We start from the raw sequence: 13,842 nt of genomic DNA, 5'->3' as shown, positions 1-13,842 counted from the left end.
CAGCTGAGGACTGTTTTTAAAAGGCTCAGAACCCTCCGTTGGTTATTTACGCCTTTTCATTGGTTTCTGAGCTAAATATGTTGACACAGACACCCACATTAAGGCATTTGTCTAAAAATGTAAATTACATGTTTATTTATCTCAGGATGTCCATTTGTCCTACAGTTTTTCTTCTCTTTTCTCAGTTCCTTGTTTGCTGCAACTTTCTTTAGAAATTCCAGATATTCTGTTGGTGCTGACGGTGCTCATTCAGTTTGAAGCTTTGACAGAAGGGAAAGAAAATCAAGATTATTTTGAATTTGCACAGTTGTATACATACTCACCCTGTGAGGTCCTTGTAATTATGTAAGTCCATACAAGGTAAACACACTGGCAAAATGACTCATTTTAAAAGCAAATCATCAGTATTCACTGACAGGCTGAAAGGTTTGATTCAAAAATTGCTGATATACATTTCCATGTAAACTTTTCAGCTCACATTTCCTCAGATCAGGGGCACCGAGGGGCTTTTTCTTGGTGGGGGGGATTTTAATGCTCACTTGCTATGTTAGACACGCTCCCTTCCATTCTCTTAGCTCCTCTCTCTCTCATGGCGGCTGCCCCGCCAGATAGAGGAACAATGTAGTCTTTCTTACCTGTCGGGAGGTTGAACATTCCATCTCCTCCAAACTAGACCTCAACCCAGCCCACCGTGGCTCGAACGGGACCCTCACGGCGATGCCGAGTCTGACGCCTGGTGCTTTCCATCACACCCCTCACTGCTTTTATTTGGGAGGATTTGAGAGGAGACGGTTCTTGTGCAGGTCGGCCAGCAAAGAAACAACAGCCTTTGTTTGGGAGACTGCTCTCATCCAAATAGGAATACATGATTATTCTGTGTACGTCTGTGTTTTGTCACACACATCTGTCCGCTTCAGTGACAGCGTATTTGTCACAGTGTGTGTCAGGCTGTTGGGATGTGGTTTCTCATGTGGGTAAAAAGGGAAATTTGGAGATTGGGGTGCCACCACTTGTGGCATCAAGGATACAAGAGTGAAGAAAAAAAAAAAGAAAAAAAAACTTGGTGTGGGTGCTTTACAGGAAGGTTGCGTTCGTCTGCACTGAGCCATCCCATTTATGTGTGAGTCTGTGCGTGCAGCTGAGCAGAGACAGACAGACAGATGGTTGAATAAGAGATAGGACGACAGGCCTCCGCTCCACTTTATGGGATCCGTTAATAAGAAGCAGGTGTCAGAATTTACCCAAGAATAACATCAACATTTCAGAACTTCAGGGGTTTTTCCATTTCTTTTAAATATATGCGTAGTTTGTCTCCAGTTGAAGAAGCAGACTATGTTGATCAGGTATGTTCATTTTCTTCTAGCAATTCAGATTAACTAATGCTAATTGTAAGATGTGCACTGTTAATGAATGCAGGTTAAATATTTGTAATTACAGCATATTTATTAACAGTGTTTTTGGTGCACGTGAGACAAACCAAATGCCTCACATTCATGCTCAAATGTGACCCTTCTGTCAGAATACAACAAGTCAACAAAGTTATCAACCATGTTGATGGTTCGTCATAGCAAATAATATTCTATTTATTCATATCCATATTGACAAAAACATGTCACAACAGTGCATTAATTATTATAGCAGCGAGTTTGTTGGTCACATATGAAAAAAATGAAGGTAAAACACAGTTCAATAATTATATTGTGCGATACAAGAGATGCTCAGGCATTGAATTTAAAATGTTGAAAGGAAGAAAAAGGGCACATATTTTGGTTATGCATGCAAAACATTATTGATATCTTCAGTAGCTTTTATTTGAAATAGGTGAATGTGTGTATTAAAATGGAATTAGCAGTGTACATTTGAAATATAGTACCTTTAAAAGTGCCCCTCACACATACACACAACCAAATGCAGGGTATACAGATGTTTAACCACCAGTTTAAATGAAAGCTTTAAGGTTCATTTAAGGTCGTTATCAACCTAAATTCTGTTCCATGAGGAGAAGACATGTTAATGGATGTCAGTTTGAAGCCTGAAGTGGTTTGAATTCACTATAAAAATGTTTTTGTTGTCTAGAGCTTTCCTGAAGTTTTATGTTTGAAATCAAATGCATGGAAATAATTGCTGCTCTGTTAGAGCTCAGTCAGAATGAGCAAAACAGTTTTCCCAAAGCTGCCTGCTGTGCTCGTCCTGGGCCCGGTCTGCCTGCGCAGCGCGCTGTTCTCCCGCAGATTGTCTTATCAGCGGTGGGCATAGCTGCAGCCTGGGGCGGCTAATGGGAGGAGCCAACTGTAGCAAATCATTCTGTCTTTTTCTCCAAACTACACCCAAACAGCCATTTATGTGCGCTGACAGCTTCATGCATCATGAATAAAAAGGTTCATTCATTGTTATGTGGTTTTAATTTGCCCTGACATCTTGGTCATAACTCTACATGTTCCCCACCAGTGTGACACAGAGGAAGAGCAGCCGGTCCTGAATGTGTTCCACAGCCAACTATGTTCTCCCTCTGAGGAGAACCTGCGAGGTAGGCCCACACAAGCCACTTGCACAAATTCCACTTCAGCTTCTGTTCACATCAGCACTTTTTTTATTTCCCCCCCTCAAGATATTAACAGCTCCCGGGAAGCTGTGCGGAGGAGCGCCCATGACAGCTAATTTCCCTGGAGCCAGGCCACATGGAACCCTTCACGACTGCGAGATGGACGTGACTTGGCAGGAGCTGATGGCCATTACCGAGCTGCAGGTAGCTGTTCATCACCCCTCCCAGTGTAAAGACGGGGCCTCCCGTTCAGCACAGACTCGTCGCCCACTGTATCATTGTTGACGCCTCTGTGGGGAATGAATCTCCCCAGTTGATTTTAATCTGTGCTGTAAAAAAAGGTTGAACTGTCCAGAGTTCAATGCAGACACAACTTCCATAATCGCTACGGTAACTGTTGAAAAGGCAATACGCGTGCAGTTAAGGAAGACAACAATGGCCCATTTGATTAATGTTAGAACGAAGCGATTGTGAGCGGGGGAAAGTGCTGTATGTTGCTCGTGGCCCCCTGTACGGCACAATACTCATCTGTTCCACGGTGAAACCTGATCACCTGTACCAAAGCCCTTCATAGGCTCTGGGTGGCATTCTGAAGGTCCTCTATGATGAATCAGATTGATTTTCCCCACTTATAAGGACATAGGCTTATGTATATGTTTTCATTCATGTCATTTTTTTTGTTTTTTCTAATAGTTCGATGCTCCTGCTGAAGGTTCCTTTGAGGCAATGCAGTACCAGAGTATGGAAGCCATGGCCCCTATGGGAGGGTATGGGATGCCCTCGTCCCATTCCGCGCTTCCTCCTGCCCCAAGCGACAATTACAACAGATGTTACCACGACGAAGTGCCTCTAGGTCACCGTTTGGGTGGCAACACGGAGGCAATGTACAGCCACGCAGAGACCCAGCTGAGCCAGAGAGTCCTCCCGGCGCCCTCTCACCCGCAGCTGTCGGTCATGGCCCCCGGGGAACAGAACACTTTTCCATCCACAGGTCAGGTGCAGAGAGGGCCCAGCGCTCACTTCTCTCAGGGTCCGAGTCAGCACATGCTGTGGAGCGTGCACGAGCAGGCGCTGCACGCTCGCTCAGCTGACGATTTGGAGTCGGATTCCGGACTGTCGCTGGGCTCCAGTCCATCTTTGGCCTCTCCGGATTACCCCGGAGGCAGCGGGGCCCCGTGTTACCAGAGTGCAGAGATGGGCCCAACTTATAGCGACGGCGAGGCTGACATGACTGAGCGTGTCCAAACCGCACGCATTCATTACTCCATGGAGTACCAGAGCCAGTGCCACACGTACGTACAGTCTGCTGGACACCCGTCTAATTTCGCCACACAACCAGTTGTAGCTCATGCACAGACTCACTGGTCCACCAAAGAACCAGACCAGACAGCTGCTGTCAACAGCCTGTATGTTGATCCTGGAGTGTCCAGCAGAGGGAGTCCACACCCCAGCAGCTTCCCAAAACCACAAGCCAGCGTCTCCACTCCACTGAGCAGGGACGAGCGCAGAGCCAAGGCCCTGAAGATCCCGTTCCCCATGGACCAGATCATCAATCTGCCCGTAGACGACTTTAATGAGCTCCTGACGCAGTACACACTGACCGACTCTCAGCTGGCGCTGGTGAGGGACATCAGGAGGAGAGGGAAGAACAAGGTGGCGGCTCAGAACTGCAGGAAAAGAAAGCTCGAGAGCATCATTCACCTCGAAACCGAGCTGAACCAGCTTCAGACCCAAAGGGAGCTTCTGTCAAAGCAAAGGTTCGAGTTCACACGCAGCCTGGCTTTCATCAAACACCGGCTCTCGGACCTGTACTCTCAGGTGTTCTCTCGCCTGAGGGATGAGGATGGACAGCCATACTCGGTAGAGGACTACGCTCTACAGCAGACGCCAGACGGAAAAGTATATTTGGTGCCTCACAGTATGAAGACTTGGGGCAAACTTGATACCTTTGCAGCAGACCTGCTGCCCAACTGTGCCAACTGATGGGCACCTTCACGAATAGCCATGCCAGTATGACTTCTTACAAAGAACCACAGGAGGTTATTAAAAGATTAAAAATCACTTTATTTAAAATACAATAAAAAGACTGCACAGCAGTCATGTCGTCGACACCAGTGTGATCAGTTCATGCAGCAAACCTATGAAACGGGGGGGGGGGCGCTGTTAAAAAACAACCATTGAAAGATGAAACTGGTAATGCATGGACGGTGTGTACCTGCGAGCCATTGTCACTGAAATGAAGTCAGGGTTTGGATGCCACTGCGGAGTTTCCTGAAAATCAGAAAATTTGCAATAAGTCAAACAGGAGGTCCGTTAAATACTGCTAACTGCATGCAATGTTGTAGTGCCTGCCCATTTAGGACAATATTATTTCATCTGTAGGCCAAACAAGTGTTACATTACTGGGCTACAGATCTCACTATCAGCTACACAACAAAAGAGATACTGTCAGTAGTTGAGAAGTCTGGTCTTACCTACAGACAACACTTAAGCCTTTCGGTAGCTGCTGTCTGCTAGCCTCAGGCTTCTGCTCTCACTCTCCCCTGCTTCAATGATCCTGGCGATGGGTTTTGCTACTTCTCTCCCTCAGCTGGCTTCCATGGCTAGCCTTAAAGACTGCATGTGAGCTAGCATCCTCCAGATGATGAACTCAGGATAGCGAGGATATGGAATTGTCCATTTGAACTAGTTTAGCACTGTTCTCCAATCACTGGGTAGATTTAATTCACTCAACTCCTTCCACAGATGCATAGTGCGACCTTTAACCCCCCTTATCAAATGAACCCTCCCTTTTCCCAGTCGAAAGAGGCTAACAAGACTGTAGAAAAAAAAACTGAAATTTTATTTCAGAGTATGATGGTGCATTTACAAATAAAACCAGACATTAAAGAAAGATCTACATAAAAACCTTATTGGAATGCTTAGTTTCCAGAAACATGAACAAACGTAAATGAACACCCTCCATGATTTATCTACTTTTCATCTCTTCAGTTCAACAGCTGTAACCTGCCACAACTGTTTGGCTGAGCAGATTAGGAGGTAAACCTGCAGCTGTCCTGTTTCCTTGCTCTCCTCGCTCTCCTAAGTACTCAGTCCTGTTGAACAATATGGAACAACATTGTAGTGTTAACTGTGCACTGACTTGGTACGACCTGAGATCCAGATACATTTCATTAGCTGCACTTAAGTCCCTGCAACGACGAACTTGCGCTTCATGATAGTGTCGTTCGGCCTCGTCTGTACTCACCTTCACAGCTCAGAATCTTCCTCCACGGCCATATCCACTATTGCCGGACCCTCCTCCATAACCACCTGGGGGCAATAGACTCATTGGAAACGATGCAGGAAAATTTACACCAATTAACGCGTCGCCCGCATCTTACCAAAGCTTCTTCCGCCGCCTCCCCCAAAGCTCTTCATCGGACCAAAGTTGGATGACTGGGATTCGTAGTGGCCCATGTTGTAGTTGTTTCCTCCACCTCCGCAGTTACCTGCAAGCACAGGTCAGTGAGCTCAGCTGCATCCATCCACCATTTAAAAAAAAAAAAAAAAAAAGCTGTGAGGCCACAACACGTACTATAGCCGCCGTTGTCATAACCGTTTCCTCCTCCATAGCCGCCGCCGCCGCCTCCACCCTGGTTATAACCTTGGTTATACCCTCTGTTACCCCCATTATAACCACCAGGGCCTCCTCCATAGCCTGCAAGATAAACGCCATCAACAAGATGTCAGACACGAGACACAGACACTTTTGATTGGTAGCTTACCGCCGTCGCCTCCATTACAGTTGTAAGGACTGTCGTTATATCGACTTCTGCCGCCTGGAAAGAAACACAGGTGTTGACGCTGTACACGCTCACGTTACGGTGCACCACGCTGTGCCAGTCTTACCCTGACTGAAGCCTCTGTCATAATCGTAGGGCCTTCCGTTGCTACGACTGCCTAAACGAAGACAGAGCCATTAACAATTTGTCGGCATGTTCTGGGCAATCTGAGTGGAACAAGAACCTACCTCCTCTCATGCCCGTTCCCGCCCCTGAAGTCTGCATTTCCTGCCTCGTGAGGGCCTTCCTCACTTCACAATTGTGGGAGTTGATTGTGTGGTATTTTTGAACTATTTAAAAATAACAAAAAATGCATTTCAACTTTGAAGCCTTTGCAGTTTAGATAAATCGGGATTTGCAGGATTAACACTTACTGACAATCCGGTCGACTGGATCGTGGTCGTCGAAGGTCACAAAAGCAAATCCTCTCTTCTTCCCACTGTTACGGTCGGTTATAATGTCGATGATTTCAATTTTGCCAAAGCGCTCAAAGTAATCGCGTATGTGCGACTCCTCCGTGTCTTCCTTAATTCCGCCAACAAAGATCTTTTTCACCGTGACGTGGGCCCCCGGTCGGTTTGAGTCCTGCAATAGTTGGAAACGCACATTCTTCCAAAACAGAAACTCCAGGTGAATCCAGCACGCGGGCCAGTTGAACAGAAACATACCTCCCGGGAAACAGCACGCTTGGGCTCAACGACTCTGCCGTCGACCTTATGCGGACGGGCCGTCATGGCTAAATCGACCTCGTCTACCGATGAGTAGGTCACGAAACCAAAGCCTCTGGATCTCTTGCTGTTGGGATCCCTCATGACCTAAATGGCACCAATCACAGTTCACAATAGATAACAAGGGTCTCCGACATTGCGTTGAGTGTTTGGGGGGGGGGGACTCACCACACAGTCTGTAAGCGTCCCCCATTGTTCAAAATGGGCCCTCAGGCTCTCATCTGTGGTCTCGAAGCTCAAACCTCCAATGAACAGCTTGCGCAGCTGCTCTGGTTCGCGGGGAACCTGCAAAGACAACAGCGCCTTCGTTATTACCAGAGCATTTTAAATTTAAGGCAGCATCTCTGGTGCATCCTGCCTCTCCGTGGTGCAGAGCTAACACGCAGCATCCATTGTTGGAGCTCGGGCGTGATGTGCACCTTCAGAGACGGTGGATGCCCCGTTAATGCCGAGAAACGGGGGCATAGATTAAATGAACCGTCTGGGTGCTCTAAAATGGCGGTTTTACACAGCATTAAAGCTGGGCTGGATGTGAAAAGGCGACCTCATAGCGTGCCTTTCTCCCCCCCCGACAAAGGCGAAGGATCGTCCAGGCCCAACGCAGCACCGCCGCCGCAGCGGCGCCGTAGGCCGCAACATCGGGTCACCACCGACCTGTCGGTGCCGCCGCCGAAGCTACAACAATAGAACACGAGGTCCAGCTGCGAGAAAATGGCGGCTTTGACCCGATCAATGGTGCAAATCTGCTCATAACGGTCTGTAGCTGCGAGCCGCCGCCCCCGCAGCACCGACCGCTTCTAACCCGACTGAAGTAGGAGCAAGATGGGAACAAGGAAATCGAGTACTCACGTCTTTAGACATGTTTTAAACCAATCCCCGGTGCGTCAGATTTAACGATGATCCGAGCCTGCCGAGCTGCTGGTCAGCAGTAGAAATAGCGAGGAACCCGCCTCCGGCAGCCGGGTATTGGTCGGTGCTTCCCGCTGCAGTCTGTCGTCATCAACTACCGAATCATGCCGAACCACGGTCCGTCAATCAATCGCCAGCGCCAATTACAAGCAAGAAGGCGTGCATTTGTGCCACATTCGTAGAGATAAATATAAAAATAGAGCTTTTAATGGTCCCGTTAATTCCACATCTGCCCTCGTTAAAACACTGTAAAGTCCCAATAAGCCTCCCGAATCATCTCACCTTCACCATAGGTTTCACGCCCGCCCGCGATACCCGATTTGCTAATATAATTCTTTCTGATGCATTGCGACACAGATGTCTAGGATTAATTTAAAGATCCTGCTGTACATTGAACAGCCTGGTCGTTTAACCCCCCCCCCCCATCCCCGGGCAGCAGCTGACCGAGGGGCGGGGATGCTCATTGTGCGCCTCGAACCCGCGTTTTTCTACGTGCAGCGTCTAATGTTCCGGGCTAGACGCTAAAGAAACCGTGTTGCTTTGCTGCACCGATCCCTGGTTCACTATTAACACTAAGCTACAGTATTTCTGAAGGCTGCTGGTGCCCGGTGGTCTGCGCACACAGAAGGGTAAGGCCGTTTGCTCCCAATGTTTCCGGCTTTCATTGATTCGTTCGATTCCCTTCGGCGGACGAATCGTTAGCTTATAAAAGCGTTAGCCTGGATGCTCCGGCGGTTAGCACGTTTGCCTCAAATGTCCATTTGTTTGCTTTAGGAAGCTCTATGGAATCTCTCTGTGCACGTAGTGCATTCCTGTCAACATTGTCCAGTCGTTTCAGACAATTACTAAATAAATGGTCGCTTTCCAAAGGCCTTTAGGTAACTGCTAAGTTTGTTTGTTGTTCCTGGTGACTGTAGCACATTTGACCCATGGCAACGAAATTGCTGCGTTTGTCAGCAAAATACTGGACCAAGTTAACTATCGCTGGTTCTTGTTTGAGAACTGTTGTTGGGAAAATGTTTCGGCGGTTTTATCTTGTAGTGCAACATAATGAATGGTTTATATTGTGTTTAACGTTAGCTTATCTTCGGCTAGCCTACAGGGGACGGCCTGCTAGCCTGCCACAGCGTCGTGCTCATCAACAATCATTGCAATGGGCAAAAAGTCTCGCGAAGAGGAGTCTTCATCTTCCGATGAAGAGGAATATGTTGTGGAGAAAGTGCTGGATAGGAGAGTGGTGAAAGGAAGGGTTGAGTTCTTCCTTAAGTGGAAAGGATACTCGGAGTAAGTGGTGTGCCAGTTTCTGCATCAGCACCATATACCAATTCAGATTGAACGTCTCTGTTTGAACATGATCAGTGTTATCAGCTAAGGACTGCGTCCGATTTTGAGTCGTATACACTCACAACAAGCTACTTTCTGTAAGAACTGAGATCCTGTTACTGTAATAAGCCAACCAAACCAAAAGGATAGTGAAACTTTGTCTCCTGGTGTTCCTGTCACTTGAGAAGGTTCCCAGGCTCTAAACACTGCAGTGGCTTCTCTGTGTGGATGCTCATCTGTTGCTCTGTGTGCTTCCACAGCAAGCACAACACATGGGAGCCGGAGAAGAACCTGGACTGTCCCGAGCTCATTGCTGAATTCATGAAAACATACAAGAAGAACAGCAGCTCCAGTTCTACGCCGAGCGGTGGAGGCGGCAAATCCAGCATGAGCTCAACGGCACGCCCCAAAGACCCAGGTTCTGCGAAGAAGAGGAGCTCGGACGATGAGGAAGAGGGTGGCAGTAAATCCAAAAAGAAGAAAGAGGTAGATAGTGCGGCCACACAATGGTGGTTGTTGCTGACTTTCATGCAAATAGATGAGAGTAATTATGGGGTTTCAGCCGGTGCAGGGTTGGTATCTGTTGGGAAGCAGCTGATACTAACAGCATAGTTTCACACTCCACGTGTGAGGTTAACGCCTTTTACTGGTTTGGTGGCTCAGATGTTTGTTTTTTTCATTTTAGCAGAAAGGACCATACTTCGAAAGAGAGGCAAATGACCTCTGACCCTTTGCTAAAACCGCTGCTGGTTTCAGGTGTTCGGTTTATTTTAGGTTCGACTTCCAGGGGTGGAATCAGAGTTTTGTTGACTTGGATTAACGGTCACTGGATGCATTTGATGGGTTTTAATAAAGACGTTATTCCACAGCTGATATTTTCTTTCTTTGAACTGTAATAATATTGTTTTCTTTGCTTTTTAAGGACGACGTTCTAGTTGCACGTGGATTTGAGCGAGGGCTTGAGCCGGAGAAAATTATAGGTGCAACGGACTCGTGTGGAGACCTGATGTTTCTCATGAAGTGGTAGGTTTGATTACGCGTGGTGCAAAATAAAATATTCCACTAATATTTCCACGGGACGCTGGGACGGGGAACAGCAAATGTGCAAACATGACAGATTCTATTTGTTGTGCACCCACGTGCAGAGGCTTTTAGCCCACTGTGAATGACTGTAAATCCCATATTTTGCTGGTGTGTTGGGCAGAACCTGTGATTATTTTAGCTTCTCCTGGACAGTGGGATGAATGTCCAGCTCAGGCAACTGCCCTGGTTTCTTAATTTAATCAGAATTTTTAGTTGATTATTGGATATAAGAATATTAAATCAGTTTTGTTGTAATTGTCTTGATATTGCAAAACGGTGTGTTTTGTGGTTTAGTGTTTATTCACTTTTTCTGGTTTTGAGGCTGTTTGTTTCCCACTGTTTCTCCATTGAGATGCTCTTTGGACCATTCCTCCATCCTACACGTTGTAATGGTGCAATTCATTGTAGCGGCAGCTTTCTGTGCCAAATTGCTGCAGATAGATGACCCATTAACAGTAATAATAGCTTCGCCGTCCATTTATATAGAAACAGTAACCAACCCTGTGATGTTTATTGTCCTTCCGCATTAACTAGACGGATAGTCGTACCTCGTCTCAGTTCAGTCAGGAATCATTGCCTCCAGAGCTGGTATTTACCATTTAATTGTATAAATAATTAATGGCGGCTAAGAGCTCCAACAGTATAAAGCTGCTTAAGAAACCAAAGAAATTTTAAAGCCTTTATTTCAAATAGTTTTTTACTGATGGGGTGCACCAACAGTGTCTCCAGGACTCGCGTCTCAGTGCTATTGCACCCAGACGACCCCCCCCCCCCCCCCCAGAAAGCCCGTATTACCATCGTAGAGGTCCTCCTCCAGGCTAGAGGAAGAAGTGCTGCGTTGGGCCTGGACGATCCTTCGCCTTTGTCGGGGGGGAGAAAGGCACGCTATGAGGTCGCCTTTTCACATCCAGCCCAGCTTTAATGCTGTGTAAAACCGCCATTTTAGAGCACCCAGACGGTTCATTTAATCTATGCCCCCGTTTCTCGGCATTAACGGGGCATCCACCGTCTCTGAAGGTGCACATCACGCCCGAGCTCCAACAATGGATGCTGCGTGTTAGTTGGAGCTCTGCACCACGGAGAGGCAGGATGCACCAGAGAAGGGGGTGCACGGCTTCTGAACTAAATATTTCTAAATAATTAGCTTTCTGTGGCTTCCTGGAAGTCAGAGAACTCACACATTTGGTGACAGTACTGGTGCTCTCTGCCCTCCTGCCATAAAACATTTACACGACCTTCTCCCCCCTGCAGGAAAGACTCAGAGGAGGCCGATCTGGTGCTCGCCAAGGAAGCCAACCACAAATGTCCGCAGATAGTAATAGCCTTCTACGAGGAGCGCCTCACCTGGCACGAAGAGGGGGATAAGAAGGAGAAGGATGCAGTCAGTGCCTGAGTCGCTCACCACTGGAGGAAACTGGGACCTCCTCCGCTGCAGGGACTACCTTGAGTCAGATTTCTGTTTCACACTCGAACCTTCCATCCTCCCACGACCTCACGCCCTACGACATAAACACAGCGGACACAGCCGTGTCACCTCCAACCAGGCCTTCCGGTGCACAGGAGTCCAGGCTGCCGAGAGGGACACCACGCAGGAGACACTGTAGTGACACGGGTGGTATGCTGCTGGGGTTAGGGGTTTCCTCCGGTCTTTCTTTGTAATCTTTACATTTTTGTATTGTCTTGACACTTGATTTAGCGCGCAAGGATGCAGTTGTGTATCAATGACGGACTCACGTCTGCCAAAACACGCCAAGAGTCAGAGATGGCACTGGCTCTTCTTAACTGTGTTTTCTTTTCCTAAGCTTCCATTTTTAATCCATCATGAGGTACATTTCTGTTGAAAGAATCCACTGTCGCCACAGGCAACACAGTCTCAATATTCAGGAACGCTCACAGTACCTTTCCCGGCTCCATTTTAACCTTTTTCTTTTAAAATGGCTCCTGCAGTAGTTAGAATTGTATTAGTTTTTAACTGTCCTGCAGATGCAAAAGCTCAAATAATGAATTTTAAAAATGACCCCGGCCAATCATATCTTTTTAACTTCGTAAATGACACATGTTCTATTTTTTTATGTTTTTAACTCCTGTTTCCAAATATCTTGTGTGGTCTGTGTTTTGTGTTATTACCATTTGGAAAGACAATAAACTCATTTGGAGCTCTTTTGTACTTTTGTTGTAAATGCAGCTTGGTCTTTGCTCTGATCTCAACCAGACAATCTTAACTCGTTCCTCGCTTCAAGCTCCGGCGTTCGGCAACATTCTGCCCCCTTGTGGCGACGCGGGGCACTGCGACCAAGATTATGACCGCCGCAGTTTAAAGGTGTTTATTTGTGGTAGTCAGTGGTTGTTTTGCGTTGTGTATTAGTTTTAAATATGGGAAATGCTCTTGGCTTATTTTAGAAGTATTTCATTCTAGATTTGAGTACCGGGGTTTTTGACACGTGGAGCTCGCACCTTTTACTCGAGACAACTGCCAGCTTTGTAGTATTTGTGGTGCTCTAATGGATTATTGAAACAACTGTGTAGTATGTCTGTTTAGAAAACTTTTTTTTTCGTAAAGATGTGAATTACCCATTTGTAAATTTACCTATAATTATTTAATCGCATCCTTGGTTCTTGGGTTATGATTGATGCCAATTAAAGATGTTTTTCAAGCCTTTAGTTTTGGGCACTTCTTTCTGTCCCATTCAACATAACTACTGTCAGCAGCTCTTGGAGATAAAATCTGTAAGAGGTTTCAGAACTTTACAGTATTTTAGGGTCGTTCTAATTGAATCAATGGTCTAAGATTAAAACGTGCAGACCTTTGCAAAGGACGCCGCACCACTGGTCTCCAGACAGCAGGTGGCGCTGTTACACCACATCCGTCAAAAACAACATGGACCGTCTTTGTTTGGACGTTACTCATTTAAAACAACGCCAAATATTTTGGGACTATTTTGACTAGAAGGTGTAGTTTAATACATTTCAATTTTGAGGTTTTATTGGCGTCAGATCATGCAAAATTTTTCTGAAATTACAGATTACATTATACAGTTTTATGAAAACCATGATTCCCATTTAACATTCAAAGTCATTGACATTATGTATGACATTATTTTAATGTTTGACATTAAAATAACATTTTTGTTTTACATTATTCTAAAAAGTAAAAACATTGGTGAGCCCAACAAAAAAGGAGGCAACTATACCAGACAAATTCATCCTTGAGGACAATCTTCCCAGGCTGAGATGATCTGTCCATCATGACGAATGCATGGGATTATTTATTTATTATAATAAATGGATGTCAAGTACCAACAATTTCCTTAATATACTGCTGTGAAGGTGGAGTGTAAGCATTGTACTTCTCTCATCACCCCCTTTTTCTTTCTCACTGCCTTTTATAGTGCCTCTCTCAAAGCACACGCGCGCACAAAGTGCTGCTCAGATA

The 13,842-nt window shown here is 46.3% G+C and overlaps 3 protein-coding genes across 5 annotated transcripts; 2 read left to right on the top strand and 1 right to left on the bottom strand.

Annotated features, from left to right (window-relative positions):
• Positions 1-1,063: 1,063 nt before the first annotated feature.
• On the top strand, positions 1,064-4,651 carry nfe2 (nuclear factor, erythroid 2). 2 transcript variants are annotated; one of them, XM_011621866.2, is made up of 4 exons: positions 1,064-1,343; positions 2,449-2,527; positions 2,609-2,746; positions 3,236-4,651. In XM_011621866.2, the coding sequence occupies exons 2-4, from the start codon at positions 2,480-2,482 to the stop codon at positions 4,523-4,525; spliced, it is 1,476 nt and encodes a 491-aa protein (XP_011620168.2). In that variant the 5' UTR covers positions 1,064-1,343; positions 2,449-2,479; the 3' UTR covers positions 4,526-4,651. The 2 variants fall into 2 exon arrangements, with proteins under 2 accessions (XP_011620168.2, XP_029689410.1); XM_029833550.1 differs by lacking the exon at positions 1,064-1,343 and adding an exon at positions 1,416-2,378.
• Positions 4,586-8,096, bottom strand: hnrnpa1b (heterogeneous nuclear ribonucleoprotein A1b). Of its 2 annotated transcripts, XR_966393.2 has the most exons (12): positions 7,944-8,096; positions 7,263-7,379; positions 7,035-7,181; positions 6,741-6,951; positions 6,555-6,656; positions 6,434-6,484; positions 6,310-6,363; positions 6,120-6,242; positions 5,926-6,033; positions 5,790-5,854; positions 4,758-4,813; positions 4,586-4,680 (listed from the first exon to the last, which is right to left on the bottom strand). XR_966393.2 is itself a non-coding variant. In XM_003963150.3 (11 exons), exons 1-10 carry the CDS (start codon positions 7,953-7,955, stop codon positions 5,799-5,801), a joined length of 981 nt encoding a protein of 326 aa, XP_003963199.3. In that variant the 5' UTR covers positions 7,956-8,096; the 3' UTR covers positions 5,362-5,637; positions 5,790-5,798. The 2 variants fall into 2 exon arrangements, 1 of the variants encoding a protein (XP_003963199.3); XM_003963150.3 differs by lacking the exons at positions 4,586-4,680; positions 4,758-4,813 and adding an exon at positions 5,362-5,637.
• Positions 8,097-8,420: 324 nt separating this feature from the next.
• Positions 8,421-13,070, top strand: cbx5 (chromobox homolog 5 (HP1 alpha homolog, Drosophila)). Its single transcript, XM_003963063.3, has 5 exons — positions 8,421-8,632; positions 9,099-9,287; positions 9,587-9,812; positions 10,249-10,349; positions 11,661-13,070. The coding sequence occupies exons 2-5, from the start codon at positions 9,157-9,159 to the stop codon at positions 11,800-11,802; spliced, it is 600 nt and encodes a 199-aa protein (XP_003963112.1). The 5' UTR covers positions 8,421-8,632; positions 9,099-9,156; the 3' UTR covers positions 11,803-13,070.
• The last annotated feature ends 772 nt before the right edge of the window (positions 13,071-13,842 follow it).

The sequence above is a fragment of the Takifugu rubripes genome, chromosome 3, assembly GCF_901000725.2.
Source record: "Takifugu rubripes chromosome 3, fTakRub1.2, whole genome shotgun sequence".
In the NCBI taxonomy this organism is placed as follows: Eukaryota; Metazoa; Chordata; class Actinopteri; order Tetraodontiformes; family Tetraodontidae; genus Takifugu; species Takifugu rubripes.
This window is presented reverse-complemented; position numbering and strand designations above follow the sequence as displayed.